The sequence below is a fragment of the Bos javanicus genome, chromosome 7, assembly GCF_032452875.1.
Source record: "Bos javanicus breed banteng chromosome 7, ARS-OSU_banteng_1.0, whole genome shotgun sequence".
Classification (NCBI taxonomy): domain Eukaryota; kingdom Metazoa; phylum Chordata; class Mammalia; order Artiodactyla; family Bovidae; genus Bos; species Bos javanicus.
The window spans coordinates 57,698,408-57,722,300 of NC_083874.1; the positions used below are offsets into that span (position 1 = coordinate 57,698,408).

Consider the following 23,893-nt stretch of genomic DNA (forward strand, 5'->3'; position numbering starts at 1 on the left):
AGGCTTCCCTGTCCTTCACCATCCTAGAGTGTGCTCAAACTCATGTCCCTTGAGTCGATGATGCCATCCAATCTCATTCTCTGTCGTTTTCTTCTTGCCCTCAAACTCTCCCAGCATCCATGTCTTTTCTAATGAATCAGCACTTTGCATCAGGTGGCCTAATGATTGGAGTTTAGTCAGGGTTGATTTCCTTTAGGATTGACTAGTTTGATCTCCTTGCTGTCCAAGGGACTCTCAAGAGTCTTCTCTAGCACCACAGTTCAAAAGCACCAATTCTTCAGTGCTCACTCTCCTTTATGATCCAACTCTCACATCTATACGTGACTACTGGAAAAACCATAGCTTTGACTATACGGACCTTTGTCAGCAAAGTGACAATCTACTAAATGAAGCACTTCAGATGTGGGAACAAACTGGGGTAAGACATCCAAATGGGGTCAGATGCTGTTGCAAACAAAAACTGTTGTTGGCCAGCTTGGCCCTGCTGCTGCTGCTGCTAAGTCACTTCAGTCATGTCCGACTCTGTGTGAACCCATAGATGGCAGCCCTCTAGGCTCCTCTGTCCCTGGGATTCTCCAGGCAAGAACACTGGAGTGGGTTGCCATTTCCTTCTCCAATGCATGAACGTGAAAAGTGAAAGTGAAGTCACTCAGTCGTGCCCGACTCTTAGCGACTCCGTGGACTGCAGCCTACCAGGCTCCTCCATCCATGGGATTTTCCAGGCAAGAGTACTGGAGTGGGGTGCCATTGCCTTCTCCGAGGTTGGCCCTAAGTTAAGGATGAAACACCAGTGGATAAAGACACTGGCAAAGAATAAAGATCATGTCCTTCCTGTTGAGTAAATAGTATAGGATATTTTCAAATTATTAACTAAAACAAAAACAAAGGAAACCCCCAGTAACCGTAACACTGTTACTGCTCTCTCTCTCTTCATCCATTTTTGCAATGAAACTCTTCTAAGAAAACAGATACCTCCCTTCCTCGAACACCTCTCGCCCTTTGAGGGGTGGTGGGGAAGTGAAAGGAAAGTGAGTCACTCAGTCATGTTCAATTCTTTGCAACCCCACAGACTATACAGTCCATGAAATTCTCCAGACCAGAATACTGGAGTGGGTAGCCATTTCCTTCTCCGGGGATCTTCCCAACCCAGGGATCTAACCCAGGTCTCCCTCGTTGCAGGCACATTCTTTTCCAGCTGAATCAACAGGGAAGCCCAAGAATACTGAAGTGGGTAGCCTATCCCTTCTCCAGTGGATCCTCCAAACCCAGGAATTGAACTGGGGTCTCCTGCATTGCAGGTGGATCCTTTACCAACTGAGCTATCAGGGAATCTGCTTTTAAAGCTGGACTCGAAAACACAGGACTTTCACTTTAGGGTCAGTTATATTTTCCACTGGAACAAGTTTATTCACTTTGAACTGTTTCATACAACACCTGGCCCATAGTTGGCACTCAAATATCTGTTATAAACACCACAATATCCACAACCAAAAGATGCAAAGGGTTAATATTTTTAAAAGGTGTTTGAGTCATTTAAATTCTTTCCAACCCAGAAGAATTAAAAAGGAAACTCTAACCAGATGTTCCCTATTTTTTTTTTTTTTGGACCACTCAGAGAACATTCTTTCTCTCTGGTCTCATCATATATGTGGCTAATCAGATGGTTACACTAGGCAGAGAATGACAGGGAAATAAAGCAAGTTGCTTCCCTGTGTTCTTTCTGTGTTCTGGTTGCTGTTATACCCACACAGCCCAAACCAATATCAGGCATGTGAATGGCACCTAAAACATGAATGAATGAATGAATGCACATAGTTAGTACGTGACAGAGCCAGTATTCTAAGCCAGATTCGCCTGATTATAAGCCCATGTTCCACAGCTAAGCTGACTCCTTCATTTGCCTCAGTAACGGTGTTGCTGTTTTCTGTTGCCACTCTTTGATCCTTGTTGTGTGTTCTCCCGGAGGATATATGTAGTTTTTCTCACCAAGTGCCTGTAGGTGCCTCAGAGCAGGGTCATCCCTTGTACAACATTCCTCAGAGTCAAAACAAAACAAACTGTCCTGCACACTGATATCTATCAGATATTCTGCATGCAATTAAAAATGCATTTTACAGGTAAGGATTCTTATTTATAAAGAGGCTCAAAATTATTCCCAAGGACACACAATTCATGGCAGAGTTGCTTTCAGAACCAACTCCACGGGGTCCCTTCACATTCTTTTATAAGCAGGAGGATTAGAAATAGATGACTAATTTATCTCCTGGTTCCCCATCCATATTCTAACACCACAGCGACTGCCAACTTCAACCATCTCAATCCTTTAGCCCAATCTTCCTTCATATCTTCGATGTGGCAAGACCAGAGGGCAAGGAAAATAAACAGTCTAATGAACTTAGAGCTGTTAAGTTCTTCTTCCCTCACCTTTCACCAAGTCCTGTCATTATACTTGCTATCTGAAGACACAAAGCCTTCATTTAACAGCAAAGTCCCAAGCAGTGTGACATCTCTCTTCAGTTAAAACAACACTTATTCATCTCAAGCATGTATGGATCCGTGTTGTTTTGCAACTGACCTGAGGTTTCTACAGGTGCTCTCTCATACTTCATGCGTGAGAATGTACCCCCTGCCTGCCCACCCACAGCCCCTTGCCTTTTCTTGGAAAAATATAATCTGGTCCACCTGCATTTTTCTATCTGGACGGCAGCAAAGAAACCATATGAAAATGACAGAACTGCCAAAAAGAATGATGACTTCATTGCTTAAGAAGCATATGAATTCACCGAGAAGGGAGCAAGGCAGAGGAGCAGAGATACAGGACGAAGAGCAGACAAGAAGAGAATTTTGCCTTTGGGCTTCCCACCTCTTCTGGGTGTTGCTGAGAATGATTTTACCTGCCCTTCAGAATTCACATGTTTGTCCATAACAGACAACTTTAAGCCTCCTCCTGTAGTACATGGCAGGACTTTCCCCTTTTAACTGGAGTTGGTAATAGTACGAAGAAGGGAGAAGGCAAAGAAGGTGATAACGAGGACAGCACCCACCATTTATTAAGAGGTGGCTTCAGAGTAGCACTAGTCTGAGCCTTTGGGTAGATTACTTTTTACATTTATTTTATTGAAGTATTATTGATTTACAATGTTGTGTTAACTTCTGCTGTACAGCAAAGTGATTCAGTTATATATGTATGTGTGTGTGTGTATATATATTTTTCATAATCTTTTCCATTCTGGTTTATCACAGGATATTGAATATAGTTCCCTGTGCTATGTTGAGTATATTGTTTGATTCAGTCCTTAAAACTCCTTCACATGTCACTTCCATTTAAACCCCTGGAGGACTTCCCATCACCTTTAAATTAAGTCCATATGTCTTAACATAGTTTATGAGACCCTAAGACTCCATCAACTTTTGCCTCTCTCTCAGCCTCAGCTTGTACCACTCCGCACCTCACTTGAGTGGTCTGGTCTCATTGGCACTTAAACACTTGGTTTTTCCCATGTTTAGTGCTCTCTTTTGCCTATGAGCCTTTAAATATAGGGCCTCCCTGGTAGCTCAACTGGTAACGAATCCACCAGCAATGCAGAAGACCCCTGTGCAATTCCTGAGTCGGGGAGATCCACTGGAGAAGGGATAGGCTACCCACTCCAGTACTTTAAATCCACTGGAGAAAGGATAAGGCTACCCACTCCAGTGTTCTTGGGCTTCCCTGGTGGCTCAGCTGGAAAAGAATCCGCCTGCAATGTGGGAGACCTGGGTTCAATCCCTGGGTTGGGAAGATCCCCTGGAGAAGGGAAAGGCTACCCACTCCAGTATTCTGGCCTGGAGAATCCCATGGACTGTATAGTCCATAGGGTCACAAAGAGTCAGACGTGACTGAGCTACTTTCACTTTCTTTAAATATGTTCCTTGCAAACACATTTCTTTCACTCTTCACTTGGCTAACTCCAACTTTCTCTCACATTTTAAAAATCTTTTCTTGGAGGAGACTGTCTCTCATTCCAACTAAACGAGGTTGGGTTGTTTGTTCCATGATTCATTCTATTTCTTATTTCATAATTCTATACCTGTAGTCCTAGTTATGGAGTCACTAGGACTACAGGTTTGGAGTTATAAAACAAGAAGTGACTAGTTACATACGTACCTTTCCTGCCAGATTTAAGGTTTGTGAAGGCTGGCAGGCACCATTTCTTTTTTTTTCTTTTTAAGCTGCACTATGTGCCTTGCAGGATCTTAGTTCCCCAACCGTGAATTGAACCCATGCCCCTGCAGTGGAAGCACAGAATCCTAACCACTAGACCACCAGGGAATCCCCACCCACAACTTCTTACTCACAGTATTTACCATTCAGCTGAATGCCTACCACATGAGTAGACCTTGAATATACGAAGGGAAATCAACTAGTATCTACATAATCTATATATGAGCATTTCCATTTCATAGGTGAGGAAACAGGTTAAGAGGGGTTAAATAACTTGCCAAAAGATACACAGTTGCCAACTGGAAAAGCTAAGGCTTGAGTCCAAGACTGATTCTCAAAAGCCCATGTCATGATCATTCTATAGCATTGTCTTTTCAAAATTTCCTCAGAAATTTAACAGAAAAAAATAAAGACAATTATTATAAAATACTTCTCTTAGAGAAGAAATGGAGTAGAAAAAGCTGCTGGGATTCAGAGAGATGATCTTTCTTCCATCTGATTCCAGAGCTCCATGAGAAAGGCTAGATGAATTTTTCATCTTTTTGCACCCTGGGTATGAGGTGTGCTTTCTTCAAATGCTGCTTTTGTCTTTCAACTAGGTAGTGGCAGATAACAGGCAACCTATAACTTTTAGTCCTTCTCACAGATCAACATGAAAGAAGAGAAAGCGAGTGTCTCACATTCTGAGAAAGGTTGCCCAGGCAACACAGACAGAGCCCGAGCACCAGACCACCCAGCTGAGACACGCGGCAGCATCTACACCTTCTCCCACAATGATGCTCACTTCTGGGGGGCGGCAGTCAATCACGTTCATACACACTTTTAAGGGGGTGTTGCTTAAAGATTTACCTGCCCCAACTGGACACAATTTATAAAGACATCTCCATGGACAGCCAACCAATATCTCCAGATTCTTACTATGTAGTCAGGTTAAAAGTCCAATGTTTAATCTGTAGATTCTATCAGAAGAGCAACTCAAAAGATGAAAAAAGCTGAGATTTCAATTTTGTGGCTAGTAGTAAGAAAAAAAACAGCCATTGAATTGAACATTGAGTTTCAAAGTTGGTAGACCAGTTTGTAAATGGCAGAAGTCCTGACACAGCTCTACCACTTCATGCCTATGTGACCTCTGAGAAGCTCCTTGATATCTTCATCATGGATTTGTTCATCTATAAAATGGGTTTATAAACATAATTACTAGGTTTTTTTGTGAGGAGTAAATAAGAAAATGTGTGTAAAATTCTTAGCATAATGTGTGGCACTTAATCAAGGAAAGTTATAGTAATTATTAGGATTGATTTGATTTCCTAAAAAGGTAGTTGGACAAAAAAAAAAAAAAAAGGTAGTTGGACAAAAAGACGAGCTCCTTTGAGTCTCTTCGCTAACTTAAGTCTTCTGCAAAAGCTAGTGGGCTTCTCGTGCTCTTGCAATAATCAGCAGCATGGGCTGGCTGTAAGCCTCTCATTGCACAGGCAGCCTACTCCTAGAAAGCCTCTGCCAGGCTCACTGCAGTGTGAGGCACATGGTGGGTGTTCATGAAGAGTTTGGGGAAGCTGTCAGCAACAGCACGTGGAGGTGGCTCAAAGCGCCACAGGCGTCTGCATCTTGACAGGAAATGGTACCCTTCTATGAGTCATTAAAAGACTTCTGCAGGAAGGGCAGGGACAACCCGCCACCTGACTGCTTTGTTCAGAAATACTTTCTGACTGGGTTACCCCAGAAGAGATGCTGTTCTTTGCTACATCACTGCATGACTGCCAGCCCGCACTAGGAAATGGCTTTTCACGATCACTTGCTGGTGTGTGTATGTGTATATATATATGCAGGGAAGAGGCTGGCCACAGGGCTGAGAGCAAAGCGCTGCAGAGCAGGACGAAACTTCTACCCATCTATTCCCACTCTCTGGCACACCATTGTGTCTGATAATGCTGTGCACGTGAGCATGTGAGCGTGTGTGTGTGTGTGAGTGAGTGTATGTGTGTGTGTGTGTTGAGGGGGGAGTGAATACATCAGCAATACTCATCTACTTTTGAAAAACAAATCCAAATCTCATTTAATTCTATTAGAAAATTATTCTTCAGGCATAACTTAGATTCTCTGAAAATGGTTCATACTCTGAACACCAAAAACCCCTTTGGAGAGAATTAAAAGGGAAAATGTGTAAATGAGCACTTTTCTAAATTAAACAGTTTCTGGCTGAGCAGACCAAATTAGCCTTTTCTCAGATGCAGAGTACAGTGCAATGGCTCTGGTCTTTGTTCTTGAATAAAAAATTCAAGAGAGGAAAACCATTCTATAATGAACAACCTCTAAATGCTAATCTTGCCAAATGAATACTTGTGACTCATTAATATTTGTAAGTCATATAGTTTTTGCTATTTTGAAAAACAAACCCCATGCAGTACTAATTAATAAAAGATATCATGTCTTATTAACGTTCATATGGTAATTACCAAAATCACAAATCCATCTGCTAAGTAGTCAGCAAACAAGACAAACGACTGTGCTCAGTTAAACAGATTATCAAATGCCTTTGGGAGTATAATCGAATAGCCCCAACTAAGCCATGAATCAAGCAGCTACTCCTTTAGCCATGAGGACGGACCATAGCTATCCTGTTTCCATGTGAGGCAAAGCAGAGCAGGGGAGAGACATCTGGCAATTCACCCTCTCTCGAGAGAATGAACTCTTAGGCAAGTGTCAACGTTACTCACGTAGCTTTCTCTTACAGCCTTTGTACTGACACTTTAGATTTGGTTCCTTTAAACGACATAAGAGAAAAGATCCCAAAGATGTTACCTAATGTTAAATGTGATCCCATTAGCTTCTGCATGGAAAATGCCTATCAGGCTTCTTGGCTCCAAGTACAGAGGAGAAATTTCATCTTCCTGCAAACTTCTATGTCATTTGATCACTCTGTCTTTTCTGACATTCATTCACTTCACATTTCATATCTCCTCTCCTAGACAGGCATCTAAAGAATAGAAACCATATCTTACTAGTCTTTTAAGTACAACAATATTTACTGGAAGACTGAGGCTGAAGCAGAAGCTCCAATACCTTGGCCAACTGATTCGGAGAGCTGACTCACTGGAAAAGACCCTGATGCTGGGGAAGACTGAGGACAAGAGGAGAAGGGGGCAGCAGAGGGTGAGATGGTTAGATAGCATCACTGACTCAATGGACATGAATCTGAGCAAACTCTGGGAGATAGTGAGGGACAGAGGAGCTTGGTGTGGTGCAGTCCATTGGGTAGCAAAGGGTTGGACATGATTCAGCCACCACCAACAACCACAAAGTACAACAAGAGCGACAACTACTTCTACTACTGATAACAGTTGTGAGTAATATGTCACTTGAGTGAGTGCTTTAACTTCTACTTAATTTTTGTCCTCCAATATTCACAATAACAGCCTGCAGTAAGTACTTCTTCACCTTACATGCATGAGGCAACTGAGGCTCAGAGAGGCTGAGTGACAGAGCTGGGATTCATTTCTAGGTCTGAAAGACTCCAAATCCTGTGTTCTGAAACACTATGCTAAACTGTCTTTGTGCTAATATACAGCACCTAGGTCAGGGTCAAGTACACAGTAGACATGGATCTATGGCAGTGGAGTACATGAATATCTTACTATCAACTCATTCCTGCCTCCCCTTGGCAGTTAAGGTTAAATCTTTACAGTTCTCGCTTGTGTATTTTTCCCAGGTGTGCATGGCATTAAGCATTATTATTAGTACTGGATATCCAAAAATCAACAAAAGCTCCCCTTACCTCTTTTACATCAGAAAATAAACACCTCTCCAGGACTCTACCTCTGAGTTCAGTGTCTGTCAGGATGATATTCACAATGGGGTACCTTCAATGGCTTTTCATTTGTATTGGTGTTACTCACATGTTGGACTGCAAGCTAGATGGTAGGAGGCAGCCCAGTGTTCTCGGCACCTCCACCCAGCTCTCTTCATCATCCTGGGCTCTGTAGTCACGTGGCATCACGTCACCAGCTCAAGACCTGGGGGCCACTGACTTCACAATAGTCAGTGTTTCCCACTGGTGGGGCAGTGGGCTTTCGGTGGTTTAACCCTCTCAGCGCACAAAGCTGTCCCTCAAACCGGTAACAGCATTTCTAACATGTGGCCCATGTGTTTGGAGGAAGCACTCCCCAGTCAACCCCAGTGTGGAACTCTGATGGGTTTAAGCTAATTGGCACCCCTCACTGGTCTTGCCATGGTGATTAGGTCAAGATAGAAGACAGTTTAAGCCAGTGAGAAACAAGGAGATGTTTGCTGGAGCTACTGGAAACTGCTTCATGGCTCAGAGGGCTCCCAGGAAAGAAATACTCTCTCTCCCTCTGCTCAACATTTATGTAAAAAGAGATTCAGGAGGTAGGCAAATCATCCTGGAGCTAGAAATTCAACCTCAGGACTAAGGAAGATACCACAGAGGATCAAGAAGAAAAATGGAAAGAAATTGCTTTTAATGACATAGCGGAACTACTTAATCAAGCCTTGCTCCAAAGCTTGGACTCTCTCCACATTTTTCAGCTACATGGAAGTTTGAACTCTCTCTTCCTCTCTCGTGACTAAATCTGTTTTGAGCTAGTTTTTTTCTGAATTGAAACAAAAAGATTCACATTGTATATGGGTAACCACTTTGTTTGCTTTATGCTTATCATAAAATTCACTTACTTTTTTTTCAGGACAGCAAGTATGACGATGGTCTGAAGGACCATAGAAGACTGCAGCTTAACACAAACTGTAAACAGGCTGATTTTACCTGTCAAAGCCGGAGCAGGATCGGCTTGCATGATTGAGATCTATAATCTCATAGAGTGCCCTCAAATGTGTCTGCACTAGTGAACTGCATTCCAGTCAAGGCTTTCAATGGTAGTCATAAAGCCTAATTATGAAGACACGATGAGATCACTGTGCAACTGGACCAAGAAGTAATGTCTACCCTAACAAGCAGATCTGTTCATTCCAGCATGATTCCACAAAGACGCTGCTTGCGTTTCATATACATTAAACATTTCCAAATGGCTTAGTAAATATCAGTTACTTAGAGAATGATGTTCCTTTCTGAGACCCCCATGCTGCCTTTGCACACAATTGCACTTGAAAATATAAAATCAGTGCAAATAAAGGAATTACAGGTTTTAATGCAAAGCCATCTGTAGCAAAGTGGAATCACAGCTGCCTCAGATTAATGTGACAGCTTGCATCTCATCTCTTAGATATCTAGTTGTAAAGGAGTCTCTCCCAAATGCAGGGGAATTTGGATATAAGGATGGAAAAGCGGAAGACAACAGAGAAGACCACAACAGGAGGAAGTGAATCTCCAAAGGAGGTTTATCAGAAGAGTGAGAAAATAGGATATGGTAACCTCTTACTATTAGAGTCAGCTTCATGGGTGAGTAACTTGCAAACTCATGCAGGGCCCTTTACTCACAAAGGCCCTTTGGTAATCTATATAATAATCTGCTGTCTCTATCTTGGTATTTTTAATACTTTTTGAACAAGGGACCCCTGAATTTTCATTTCAACCTTAATTCACAAATTGGGTAGGCCATCCTGCTTGCTGTATTGATCTGATACTGTATTGATTTACTGGTCGATGTATCTTAAGTTTCCTTTACTAAAAAGCTGCCTGCCGATGCAGGAGACACAAGAGATGCAGGTTCGATCCTTGGGTTGGGAAGATCTCCTTGAGAAGGAAACGGCAACCTACTACAGTATTTTTGCCTGGAAAATTCCATGGACAGAATTTCTGGTGGGCTACAGTCCATGGGGTCACAAAGAGTTGGACACAACTGAGCAAACACACATTAAAATCACACAAGGGCAAAAAAAATAGAAATTTTGTCCAGGATCTGCCTGTGACTATCTATGTGTCTATGGTTTTTGATTATCTGCTCCTCTTTGACTGCCTTGGTGTTGAACAAATATTTCAGTGTGGCATTGCAATTCTTACATTGGATTTACTACATTTGGGGGGGTTATTTTTTTAGTGGGATTGCAATATGCATTCTAATTTACCACAGCCTTCCTTATATTAATATTAATTTGATTCTGAAACATACAGTAACTTTTCTCCAATATCATTCCATTTCCTCTTATGTTATTTGTGTTGTATCTATTAAATCAATGTGTTATAAAGGCAACAATACCGTGTGGATATTGTTGTTTCATTCAATCTTATGTCTTTTAAAGAAGTTGGGGAAAGATGAGTAAAAGTATATCATGGAATCTTTTATACTAAACCACATACTTATTATGCTCTTTATTTTTCCTGTGGATTTAAGTTACTTTCTGACGTCTTTTCCTGAAGGACTTCCTTTCTTCAGTATATCTTACAAGACAGATCTGCTTAGCAACAAATTTATTCAGTCACTGTGTATCTGGGAATGTCTTTATTTTGCCTTCATTTTTGAAGAGGAATTTTTGTCAACTATATTTGTTTGCTGGCATCTTTTTGGATGCCCTCTGCATATGTCATTCTACTGCCTTCTGGCCTCCAATTGTATTGGTGCTCGCCTATATGTGATGAGTGGCTGTTCTCTTGCTGCTTTCATGACTTTTTGTTGGTTTAGGCTACAACAACTTGACTATGATATGGCAAGATGTGGATCTGTCTGTATTTATCAACTGGGGCTTTTGTTGAACTCAGATGTGTAGAGTAACACTTTTAAAAAATCAAATTTGGAAGTTTATGGCCATTATTTGTTCAAATAATCTTTCTGTCTCCTCTTTTCTCCCTGTTAGATTTCCTGTTGGCAGATGTTGCTGCGCTTGATCTTTCAAGGTACAGGTTTCTGAAGCTCTGTATATTTAACTTCAGTCTTTTTTCTCTATTCTTCAGGTTGGGTAATTTCTATTGATTTGCAGTTCACTGATCTCCTCTCTCAAACCTGCTGTTGAGCCCCTTTAGTGAATTTTTACAGTTATTGTACTCTTCAGCTACAGAATTTCCACTTGGTACTTTAAAAATATTTTCTGTATCCTTATTAAGAATCTCTACTTGTTCATCTATTGTTGCCATACTTTCCTTTAATTCTTTAAACATGGTTTCCTTTGGTTCTTGAAACATATTTGCAGTAATTGCTTTGAAGATTTTGTCTGCCAATATCTGCTAACGTTGAGAGAAAATTTCTACGAACTGACATTTTTTTCCTGAGTACAGACCACACTTTATTTATTGGCATGTCTCATATTTTCTCTTAAAAGTAGAACATTCTGGATAATATATTACAGCTATTCTGAATTCTGGTACTTTTTCCCTCGGAGGTTGTTGTTGCTGCTTTTATTTGTCTAGTAACTTGCCTGAACTAAATCTGTGAAATATGTTTCCTCTGTGGTCACTAATGCCTCTGCTAGGTTGAGGCTGTTTTTGTTGTTGGTTTAAATATAGATGCCTCATTTTATTTTTTAAACCTGGTTTGCAGAAGTTGCTTCTGTGTCTATAGAGCTTAGTCCTCAACTAATGGTTGCACATCAACTGTGCTCAAACCCTAAAGGTGTCCATCCTTTGCTGTTGTATCTGTGGGTAGGGAAGCACACTTAAAGTCCAGGCAGTTTTCAAGCCTCTGTGGGTTTTAATTTCTGCTGGACTCTTTCAAGTCTTCTATGCTTGCACATTCAGGCCTAGGATTAACCAGAAGTGTGTGAAGGGCTTGTGCCATCTTCAGTATCCACAGCCTCAGCCAGGAATATGCTGTTCCTGCCCACAAGTACAACCTCAGGCTGGGGGAGCTTGTGGTCTTCTCCACTGACCCACCCCTGAGATTATAATTTCTATGGACAGCTTTGTTGAGTGTGCATATTGCCCACCTTTCCAAATTGGGTGAGTCTCCTCAACTTTGGCAGAGAAGCTCCTGTTCATCATGGATTCTTTACTTTGGCAGAACCAACAAGCTGGGGTGAGGCTGATGAAAGAAGCCATAGGGTCAGAACCTCATAGATTTCTACTCTTTCCATGTGAAGTTCAGTGGTTTTTAAAGCATGGACACTTCTCAGATTGTTGTATGTCTTTGGTTGATTTCCAAAGCATTAAATGGTTGTATTTGTTAAATTTTCCAGCATTTTGATTGCTTTTTAGAGAGAGGATTTGCCCAGCTTCCTCACAGAACCACAGCCAAATGTCCAACTCTCCCTTGGGTTTTGACTTTGTACACTTGTGTCTTGAGTCTACAAATCATATAGATCATCCTGCTTATTACAGATTTTCTTTTTCTCTCTTCTTCTTTTATGGATCCTGTTTCACACACTTAGGCCCAATAAATGCTAATGGCTCAAGAGCAATAAAATCTTTCTTAAATATTTAAGATAATTTCAGCAATAAGTTATATACTGCTATTGCTATAAACCCCACAAACTGACTTGCAACATTCAGTAAACTCTCCAAACACCACTTGATCTATTCTTAGTCCCATGGTCTTTCCTTTAGGCAAAGACTGACAGTTATCTGATACTGCCTTATTTGCTGTCACTCAATGCTCCACAACTTCAGCAGACATCACTAATCAATTGCAATTTTCTTTCTCCCTAAGCCCAGACATGGCCTCAGAATCCTCCTCAAGCAGAACTCTAGGCAGAACTCTTCAAGCACTCAGATGGTTCAGGAGATGAGGTTGCTTAGTTGTAACTTTAAGTTCCCAAAGCTAAAGTTTGTAAGTCTTCAGCTACCTATTCTGCTTTCACTCACAAGGCAAGACTGGATTTGGTATCCTTTTCTATTTGGATCTCAGGCTTAGCTCGTTTGGTTCAGTTTTTCCTCTAGCTTCTGCACTTACTTCCTTGATGATTTCTTATATTCTCAAGATTTTTTAAAACTTTTTATTTTATATTGGAGTATAGTTGATTAACAGTGTGTTAAGATATCATGATTTTAAATCCAATCCACTTGTTGGCCCTTCTCAAACTTATATTTTTAGACTAGATCTCTCCCAAACTCCAACTACCTATACATCATCTCCACTTAGAAGACTTACGGACATCTCCAAGTGACCATGCCGAAAACTCAACTTCAGATTTCCCACCTAAAATCACCTTCATCCTGCTAGGATTTGTCCATCTTGATTGACATTCAATTTATTCCCACAGATGCTCACAACAAAAAACTTAAGAGCCATCCTTGGTTCTTCTTATTCTTTCTCACACCATCAGGAAATCCTATTGGCTCTGCCTTCAAAAATAAATCAGAACACTCTGCCGCCTTACCTCTGGCACTGCTACCATCCTGGTCTGAGATACATCTCTCACAGGATTGTTGCAACTGACTTGACTACTTATAAATTTGACTTTTTTATGTTCTATACCCAACATAGTGATTCAGAGTGACCGATGACCCTAGGTATTCTATATCCAACATAGTAGCCAGAAGGATGCTCTTCAAAATTAAGGCTGATTGTGCCACTCTTCTGTCCAAAATATCCCAGTGGCTCCCATTTCACTTAGGACAAAAGGCTTTTTAATGACTTACAAAGGTCTTCCCAACACAGGGATCAAACCTGGGTCTCCTGTACTATAGGCAGATTCTTTAACACCTGAGCCACCAGTAAAGCCCACACAGTATGAGCTTATATTCACTGATCTCATCTTTTATTATACAGCCTCTTCCTCCTTTTGAGGCCTGCTGGCCTCCTTGATGCTTCTTGAAAACACTATACTGGCTTTTTGAATACTTTGCATTTGCAGTTTCCTCTTTCCAAAATGCTTATACCTTGGACGTCCCTTGTGACATTCTCTCACCTCCAAAGTTCAGCTCAAATGCTACCTCCTCAATGAAGCCCACCTGATCACCCTATTTCACACTGCAAACCTTTCCTTCCCATCTGCTGCTCCCTCACTCTTCCTTCTTGTCCTTCTTCCACACCCGTCTCACCTCTCTCTACATTCTTGTTTCTTTCCCTAGAGTTCTTTCCATCCACTGTGTGATAGAATTTACTTATTATCCTTATTGTTTATAATCTGTCTTTCCCCCTCTCTAGAATGTAATGCAAAAAGGGCAGGGCTTTTTGTTTTGTTCATTGATACATTATTTCACACTTTATAGATAAGTGCCTGGTACATAATAGGTATCTAAAAAATGTGTTGAATGAATGAATCAGTGGTGGATCCACGGTTCTGATATAGGTAGGTGTTCTTGAAGATAAGGACAGAAAGTGAGAACAGTTCCCCCAAAAAACTCTAGGAGTAAAACAGTTAAAAGAAATGTCTAGAGAACTTGCATGAAAAGAAGAGTCAGTGATTAAAAAAATTAAACAGGATATTATAATCCTCATATCTTGGCAAGTCCTGGGATACATCAGCATATTAAAGGTTCTGAGAAATCTTGCAGGCAAAAAATGGGCTTAACTTTATTTATCTCTGGCTTCTTTCAGGATTACTTTATCTTGAATTTTCCATAGTATGAAAAATTATGTGCCTAGGTGTAGGGTTTTTGGCATTTATCTTCCTTGTCATTCTCTAGGCTTCCTGGATTTGTGGTTTGGTGTCTGACACTAATTTGGGGAAGTTCTTAATCATTATTGTTTCCAATAGTTCTTCTGTTCCTTTCTCTCTTGCCTCTTCTTCTTATTTCCATCACACATGTGTATGTTATACCTTTCATAGTTGTTCCAAAATCCTTGAATATTCGGTTTTTTTTTTTTCAGTCTTTGTTGTCTTTGCTTGTAACTGTCAAGGGTTCTATCAACTTGTCCTTTAGCACAGAGATCTTTCCATAGCTGTATCCAGTTTCCTAAGACCACCAAAAACATTCTTAATTTCTATTATAGTGTTTATTTTTATCATTTCTTTTTGATTCTTTCTTAGAATTTCCGTCTCTCTGCTTACATTGCCCATCTGTTCTTGCATGCTGTCTACTTTATCCATGATCACTCTTAGCATATTAATCATAGTTGTTCTAAATTCCCAGTCTGATCATTTCAACATCTCTGCCATATCTGGTTCTGGTGCTTGCTCCGCTTCTTCAATTTTTTTTTTTTTTTTTTTTTGGCCTTTTACTACATCCTGCAATTTTTTCTTGGTAGCTGGGCATAATGTACCGGGTGAAAGGAACTGCTATAAAGGGACCTTTACTATGTAATGGAAAGATGGGAGGAATGGGGACATACTTTAGTGTCCTATGATTAGGTCTCTGTCTTTTAATCAGGCTATGCCTCTGGAGAAGGCAATGGCAACCCACTCCAGTGTTCTTGCCTGGAGAATCCCAGGGACGGGGGAGCCTGGTGGGCTGCTATCTATGGGGTCACACAGAGTCGGACATGACTAAAGTGACTTAGCAGCAGCCCCTGGACTGTGAACTTCATATGTTTTCCTCACTTTTTAATCTCCCCTTCACTGGGACAGAATAGCTAGAGTGGACTGGGGTTGGGTGGAAACTTCTCCTCCCATGTGAAAAGTCAGAGTTGGGGGAATTGGGTATTTCCCTTCCTCCATGCCTGTCAGGCTCTGATAAAACCCTAGTATGTTAGGGTATGTTTAATAGTTCCTCCTGAGGGTAAGCCTTGTTAAAAAGAATAGAAGGTTCCTTTTCCCATTTTCCTGTTAGAAGTGCAGGGAACTTTTCTCTGAAATTTACTGTGAGAACTTAGTTGACCTCTTGGAGGTAAATGTCACAAAATTGTGGGCTCTTCTGTGACAGGGTTCCCTTGGTGTTTTTAACTCTCAGAGCTATCCACACTGAACTTCCAGCAATTTATCATTAAAGTTCAGATTTTTGTACCCTGGCATGCGTGCTTAGCCTCTCAGTTGTATCCAACTCTTTTTGACCCCTTAGACTGTAGCCCGGTAAGTTTCTCTGCCCATGGGATTTCCCAGGCAAGAATACCAGAGTGGATTGCCATTTCCTTCCCCAAGGAATCCTCCTGACCCAGGGATTGAACCCATGTCTCCCATGACTCCTGTACTGGCAGGTAGATTCTTTACCACTGAGCCACCTGGGAGCCCCTTCTACCCTGGCACTGGTTCTCAAAGCAGTTCTCGTGAGCCAAGATTCCTGGTATTCATCTGTCTCTCCAATCTTAGGGACAGCAGTTTCCCCTGTACCCTCTCTTCTCTTACAGATCTAAGAAGAGTTGTTGATTTTTCAGTCTGTTCAGCTCTGTTTTTATTGCTATGGTGGAGTGGCAACTTCCAAGTGCCTTAATGTGAAATTAGAATTTTCAATAAAAACTTAGTTTTTTTAGAATTAAGTTCAATAAAAACTTTATTAGAATTAAGTTCAATAAAAAATTAATTTTATTTAGAATTGTCCAATAAAAACTTATTTTTTTTTACATAATCTCAAACTTCCAAAAAAGGTTTCTATATTACCATGCATAAGTAAAATGAATAGCAGTTATGAGTGTGGGCTCTGAAGACAGACACCTGAGTTTGTAGTTTGGCTTCATCATTTATAAGAATTCTTTGTGTTTCTAAGCCATAGTTCTTTTACCTTTAAATGGGGATGGTAGCTATATCACATTTTTGGGTGAAGATGAAATAAGATAATATGGTAGTGTCTAGAATAATAAGCCTTCCCACAAGTAAGATTGAGGGTAAAAGGAGAAGGGGGTGACAGAAGATGAGCTGGTTGGATGGCCTCACTGATTCAATAGACATGAGTTTGAGGAAATTCACAGAGATAGTGAAGGACAGGGAAGCCTGGCATGCTGCAATTCACCGGGTCACAAAGAGTTGGACACTACTTAGCAACTGAACAACAACAAGTTTTTAAACTACACAACCATTTGAATGCCTGCATTCTGCCAGATATTATCTTAGATGCTGGAGATACAAAAGTAGAAATTGGCTCTTGTTGCTATGGTACTGATGTTCTAGAGGAAAGAGACAGGAAAACTAGTGAATGAACGTTTTCTAATAATGACAGGAGTATGAAGAAAGTAAACCAGGGTAATGTGATGCAGAAGAATGGAGGGCTGCTTTAGGTTGGGTAGTCCAAAAGCCTTTTCAGAAGAGGGGCAGCTTGCACTGAGAGTTAAACAGTTCAGGACCCAGTGCCAAGCCACCATTTTTCTGGAAGTAGCATCACAGCAGAGGGAATAACAAGGGCAGAGGTGTAAAGGCAGACATGAGCTTGGCTTGGTCAGGATTAGATGAAACATCCATGTGGCTGATCATGGGGAATATAGGAGAGAGATAGTGTCTCCACTGTTTTAAATAGCACCAACACTTCTGGGCCTTTATTTGGGGGATGACCTCTCAACTTATAGTCCTTTCTGAGGGGAGGAGGGGAAGGAGAGTGGTTCTAGAGGGATTCTAACAATGACCCAGTGGTCTGGAGAGGAAGGGAGATGCAACTCTCATTCCTGGGATTCAGGAGGAATTGACCAGACTGTTTTGAATAGGTTTCTAGGTAAGGGTGGTGACCCGTGCTCTTCTCAACTACTCATTAAAAAGGGCAGTGGTGTTAAGATGGATATGAATATAATCAACTCAGAGGATAAAAGAAAAGGAAATAGAAATTCAGGAGAAAAGGTCCATACCTGGGTCTTAATGACACTGTGTTCTCCCCTGACCCTAACGCTCTCATCCTTGTCAAAGCCTACACTCACTTTTCTCAGTTGACACGAGTCCAAAAATTCTCTTGTGTATTCTTTTTCCATCTCTCTCTTCTTGGAGGATGGAGACACATCTCCTGGGTCCAACTAAACATCGAGGAAAATGCTCAGCAAACGCCACACACTTACCTTGGAGAAGCTCAATTACTCACAATACCATAATTAAGTTCTTTTCCAGATGTAAAACCCTATGCACATGGCCAGTGAATATAAATTTTCACTGGCGTTCATTTGACCTTGTCAAACTAGCCTGAAAATTTTGTTCCTTTTGTGCCAAGGATAATTATTTTTAGTGCTCTTCTCAGTAACAACAGTTGAAAGGAGGAGAAAGTGATCTCTCTGTAACTCAAACCAGAGCCTTGTGCAATAACACACGGGTAAGTGACAATGTGATGACATTGTTTTGTGTGGGCATGCCTTTGTTCCCCATCTTAATGCTTCTGAATGTAGAACGGACCTGGTTTTTATTCTTCTGCTCCACAATGGGAAAGCAAAGTGAGAGGATGGCTGACCTTGTAGCTTCAGATAAAATTTCTTAACAAGAATGCTTGCTCACAGCAGGCCTCCTTGGAAATATTCAAAAATACTCTCATACAGAGTGAAGTAAGTCAGAAGGAGAAAAACAAATATCGTATATCAATGCATATATGTGGAATCTGAAAAAGTTGGTATAGATGATCTTATCTACAAAGAAGAAATAGAGCCACAGATGTAGAGAACAAACATATGGAAACCAAGGAGGAAAGGGGGGGGGGTGGGATGAACTGGGAGATTAGGATTGACATGTATACATTATTGACACATATACATTATTGCCCGAAAGACAGCATCTGAAGAACTTCCCACTAGGGCCCTCGGGCCTGCCCTTTGTAGGCAGCTCGTTCCATCTGGACCCTGAGAAGGCACACCTGATGCTTCAGCAGACTTTTGTACGATATCACAGATGCTGGAGTAGAAGGACATGCACTTATCTTCTCCTGCAAGAACTCCAAAGTTGCAGCTTGCTACTGAGCAACCATTGACAGGAGAATGCTGGATCCCTTCAAAAAAAGATACGCCACGTCCAAGGGCAAACGAGAAGCCCCAAAAGATGGTAGGAGGGGCAAAATTGCATTTTGAATCAAACCCCATACCCGCCAGAGAAGCTCAGAGGGCTCAAACAAAACATGATTGATACTATGTATAAAATAGATAACTAGTGAGAACCTACTATATATCACAGGGAATTCTACTCAGTGCTCTGTGGTGACTTAAATGGGAAGGAAATACAAAAAGGAGGGCATATACGGATATGCACAGCTGACTCACTTTGCTGTGCAGCAGAAACCAACACAACATTGTAAAGCAACTATACTCCAATGAAAGTTTAAAAAAAAATACTCTCTATCATTTATTCTTTCTAAAGCAGCATTTTCTTGACTGATCTCAGCCCAGTCAGGGGTACCATATGGCACCAATTCAAAGATTCAGGGGTTGTTGGCCTTACGGGGATTTACCCAGATGTCATCTTCCACCTTTTTAAGGTTCTTGGCTTTTGAGGCATCTCATTATTCTTAGTAGCTCTAGTAGGGGGTAGGCTTAGAGGAGAAAGTTGAGGCCAGTTTTAGCTCCTCATTAGCAGGTTTGGGAAAAGCCTGGGTGGATGGTAGAAAGAAACTGTCCAAGGTGTGAGGTTTAAGAATTCTCTGTAGGTTTTCATTCTTCCCACCTTAGCTTGTTTTGTCATGAATAACTGAAATTTGACTATAAACGAGAAGCAGGTCTTAATTATCTTAATGACTAGTAAAGAAGTTACTTCTTTAAATCATTAATGTAATCTATCATCTAGAAGAGAACTTGTGTGTTTGTGTTTACGCCTGTGTGTATGCATTTATTCATAGGTGTGCATACGTGTGTGCATTCTGTGTTTTCCACAAGGTGTCAACGGATTCATCTCAGTTCTTTTCTACAACCTGAGCAGGTTATTAACGGCAATCCAGTGTATTTCCTGCCATTCTTCACAAGGCATCAGCAGAGTTCCAAGCTCTTTGGACCTTCCTTTTTGTGTCTGTACTCAGTTGTTTGGACTAGCTCCACCCATTCATTCAGGAACTAGTCACACCATGTCCTTCCATTTCTGTTTTTCTTATATTATTTCTCAATCATCTCCAGGAAATCAGGATTCTTGAATTCAAATCCTTTTGTGTTTTAGAGCTTATCAGTTGATCAGTCTGCCTCTCAATGTTCCATCCTGGTTTTACGGGATCAGTTCAATTATCTAAGATGTCAAATCTTTGGACAATAGATGCTAGGAAGAGATGAAAAGTCTAGAAGTCCAGGGATTTTGCTGGCGGTCCAGTGACTCAGAATCTGTGCTCCCAGTGCAGGGGGCTCTTACTCAATCCCTGGTCAAGGAACTAGATCCCACATGCTGCAACTAAGAGTTGCATGCCGTAACTAAAGATCCTGCATGTCACAGCTAAAAGGATCCTGTGTGCTGCAACCAAGACCCAGCATGGCCAAATAAACAAATAAATATTTTTCAAAAAGTCTAGAGGTCTAGCTGGTTACATCCTTTCCTCCCATCTGAGATCTTCTTTCGGAGCATCACATTCATGCTTATGATAAAGAAGATCACAGAGCGGTGAGAAAAGGAAAACTAACCACCCAGTACAAGCCAAGAGATACTTCCTGCTGAAGTGCATGAGAGTCACTTGAGGAGGGGGCCAGGCAGAGAAAGCTAAATCCACCAGAGATATTACCACTGTGAAGGTTTGAAAATGACCTTGAGAATCTGGAAGGACAGCTTAGGAAATGGTGCTTCCTTACCTGTAACAGCATTAAGCATGTTAAAATGCCCATGTGCGAATTATATCGTGTGCTGTTTTAATTAAAGCTAATTGTATTCTACCTTGGAATTATAACACATTCAGTTTGTTCTTTGAAAAATTCTGATTAAAAAAAAAATACCCTTCCACAGCTCAGATTTCAAGTAAAAGGGATTGGAAGGTAATCTCATGTGTTTCCAATTGGATGAATTGTTTGCTTGTAAAGTTACTTCCTAAGATTTTTTTTTCAATTAACATATTAGATCCTTGAGGAGTACCCTGGATGAATGCCCGAGTCGCTCTTTGGTTAAGTAGACGAGCACAAAGACTCTGTTCTGGGAACCCAATCCTCTGATTAGTGAGCAGGTCAAACCTCACCTTAATTATTTCTCTTAAATCAAAAGGCTTTTTATGATTATTTGAGAGGATTTTTTTTTTCATTTTCTATCAGATAAGCACTTTGGCTACGGTGCTTTTTTCTTGGGGGAAAATGAAAGGAAAAAACCCTTATTATCAACTGTACTAGTGATGGTATTAGTGGTTGCTTTGTTTTGTTCTGAAATTTCTACTTCAGGCAGATTTCCAAGCATCCAAATACAAGCAAAATGAAACACATGTAAACTAGGAGCGTGTGGCTTATTGTGAAAAACAGAACCCATGAGGAATTAGAAGAAGTAACCTTTCACAAGTGAGGTGGGAAAAGAGTGTGTACGTGGGGAGGGGGGTGACCAGGGGTGATTTGGGGCCTCAAACAAGGTTGTACACCTACAACTTGTTTGGGTTTCACTGTAGCTCAACTTCTAAAACGAAATATTTGAAACTTGGATCTTATTTCATCAAAGCTGAAAGAGAAATTGGAGAAGAGAACATTTTTTTTTTTTAGGAGTCAGAGGTGTTGTTCAGGTGAACCACCTCACTAACTGGTAATGTTCGTAAACAGGCAGGGCTGGCCTGGATATGGAATGATGGAAAGGCAGGACTTGGCTTTCGTGTAGAAAAACAGATGGGAAGTCATCACTTCCCTACCACAATGCGTTCCCATTCTACCAGCTACCATCGATTCGTTCATGCTTTTATTCTTTTGTTCTACTAGTATGTGTTGAACTCCACCTAGATGCAGAGATGCTGTAACATAAATCAGACAGACTTACACCCGTTCCTGTGCCCCATCTCTCTCTCAAAGTTGCTCAGTCATGTCCAACTCTGTGACCCCATGAACTCTGTCCATGGAGTTCTCCTGGCAAGAACACTGGAGTGGGTAGCCTCTCCCTTCTCCAGGGTATCTTCCTGACCCAGGGATCAAACCTTGGTCTGCCACACTGAGGCACAGTCTTTACCATCTGAGCCACCAGGGAAGCCCGGTTCTTGTGCTTCTTGCAGTCTAATGAAGGATGCAAACAATTTCACCAGACATAACTGCACGGTATGAGTCGTGCTAACATGGGTGAAGGGCAGGTAGCTTTGGCAGCACTTAGGGGCTGACCCAACAATATCTGAGGATGATGCTTAACTGTCAGGAAATTAATTCTCTGAGGAAGTGGCATTTCAGCTGAGGCCCCAAAGTGTGAGCCAGGTAAAGAAGGATTGAAAAAAAGAGGGGAAGGAGAGGAGAGGAAAAAATGGTATGTTGGAGGAACTAAGAGAAGTCTGGTATGCATTAGATGTAAAATCAGGAAGAGGAGGGTAGAAAACCTGGTTAGAAGACTAAGCAAATCTTAGAGTCATGAGGATTGAGTCCTGACTTCTGAGGTCTGCACAGGCTTAGGATCAGATAGAGCTGGGCTGGATCCACAGTGCTGACCTTTCCCAGTACCTTCAATGAGTTACGTCCCTTCTAAGCCTCCTCATCCATTTAATAGGGATATAATACCTACTTCATAGGACTCCTTGGAAAATTAAGTGATGGAACATGTCTCTATCTGGCAGGTTACAGTAGTCAATAAATGAGAGCTCCAGCTGTTTGCTTTATGATGGTCAAGTACAATGGCACTTCTTCAAGGAATAATCTCTCAGAGAAAGTAAGCACTATTATCATCATCTTAGGCATCAGCGAGGCTAAGATGTGCTGACATTTTGGCGTGGGGTAACTTCTTGATATGACCCAGTTACCTATTCTTTATAAAAAGTTAGTCTTTAGTTCCAAGAGAGCAACGCTTTCCCAAAATAAGCATGAAGTCCGTTGATTGAACATCACTGTAGGTATTGTGTCCACCCACGATAACACTCATTGTCCTGATCATTCCTGCTATTTAATAAGATCCTCAGACTACCATCACACCCCCTGCTGAGTGGACACAGGAAGTAAATGAAATAAACCTAATGACCGCATTCAAGTATTCCTAATACATGAAATGGCTTCTTTTGGTTATCACTTTAAGATTCCTGGTAAGTAGGGAAAAAAATAAGACAAGCCAGACAGTTATTATTATGAATGGCTTCTAAAAGAAAGATGGGTCTATTGAGATTCTTACAGCCCTATCCTAGGCTTTTCACATCACTAGGCTCAAACAAACAAAACCTCTCTCAATAGACTGATAGATAGTAGGAAGGCACTCGCTGACCAAGCCAAAAAAAAAGCTCTTTTGAGCCGAAAAGAAAAGGCTATTATCTCATTTCTTTTAGCCCCTACGGCTGTGGGCTTGGTGTTTCTGTAGAAGCACTGTAAACCACTACTATTGAGAATTTACTCCATGCCAGGTAACTGGGACCATGGTCAGCCAAGGGAAATAGATAGCCAGTAAGTTAATGCTTTTTTCAATGTCTTCCAATGGCCAGTACCTGTGCTAAAGGCTTCATAGGTTTTGTTAGAGTTGACCCTCTGAACAACCCTTTGAAACAGGCAATATCGACTTCAATTTGCAGGGAAGATAGAGATTTAAGAGTGGTTCCTAGTAACTTGCCCCCAAATGGCTAGGTTACACGGTCAGAGCCGGCATTGAGCTGAAGTCATCTTACCTCAAGACTCTTGCTTTTGAATGCCAGGTTACACCAGTCCCCCATTCCTTATAGTGTCTAAGTAGGTTACTATGATGTGTGGTGCTGAGTGTATAAGTACTGTGAAAGCAACACTGACAGAAGGCAGGGAGAGAGGAAGAAAGAGATGCAGCCAGAGTAATGTCCCCAGGGAGGTGGTCTCTGCAAGGAGTTCTGAGGGCTGAGCAGGTGTGGCCAGGTCAGACTGTGAGCAAAGGAGAAACCCCGTGAGTGAGACTGACCAGCATTTCCATCTTCAGGAAGAGGATGGTTCCAAGGAAATGCTCAGAAGAGCTCTTTTGTTATCTGCGTCCATAAAGTCAGCACATGGAAGAGATGCCCTAAAATTCATG

General features: G+C 41.3%; 1 protein-coding gene across 10 annotated transcripts in view; it reads right to left on the reverse strand.

The window, feature by feature from the left end:
- PPP2R2B (protein phosphatase 2 regulatory subunit Bbeta) overlaps nucleotides 1–23,893 on the reverse strand; it is a 509,042-nt gene that overhangs the window by 358,944 nt on the left and 126,205 nt on the right. The window contains exon 1 of one of the 10 annotated variants that reach the window (XM_061423896.1): nucleotides 8,095–8,184. The exons of 6 other annotated variants lie outside the window; for them this stretch is intronic. In XM_061423896.1, coding sequence (XP_061279880.1) covers nucleotides 8,095–8,167 — 73 coding nt within the window. In that variant the 5' untranslated portion in view covers nucleotides 8,168–8,184. Of the gene's footprint in view, nucleotides 1–7,973; nucleotides 8,185–23,893 lie in introns of those variants that run through there. 3 more of the 10 variants (XM_061423892.1, XM_061423897.1, XM_061423899.1) reach the window with 3 other exon arrangements.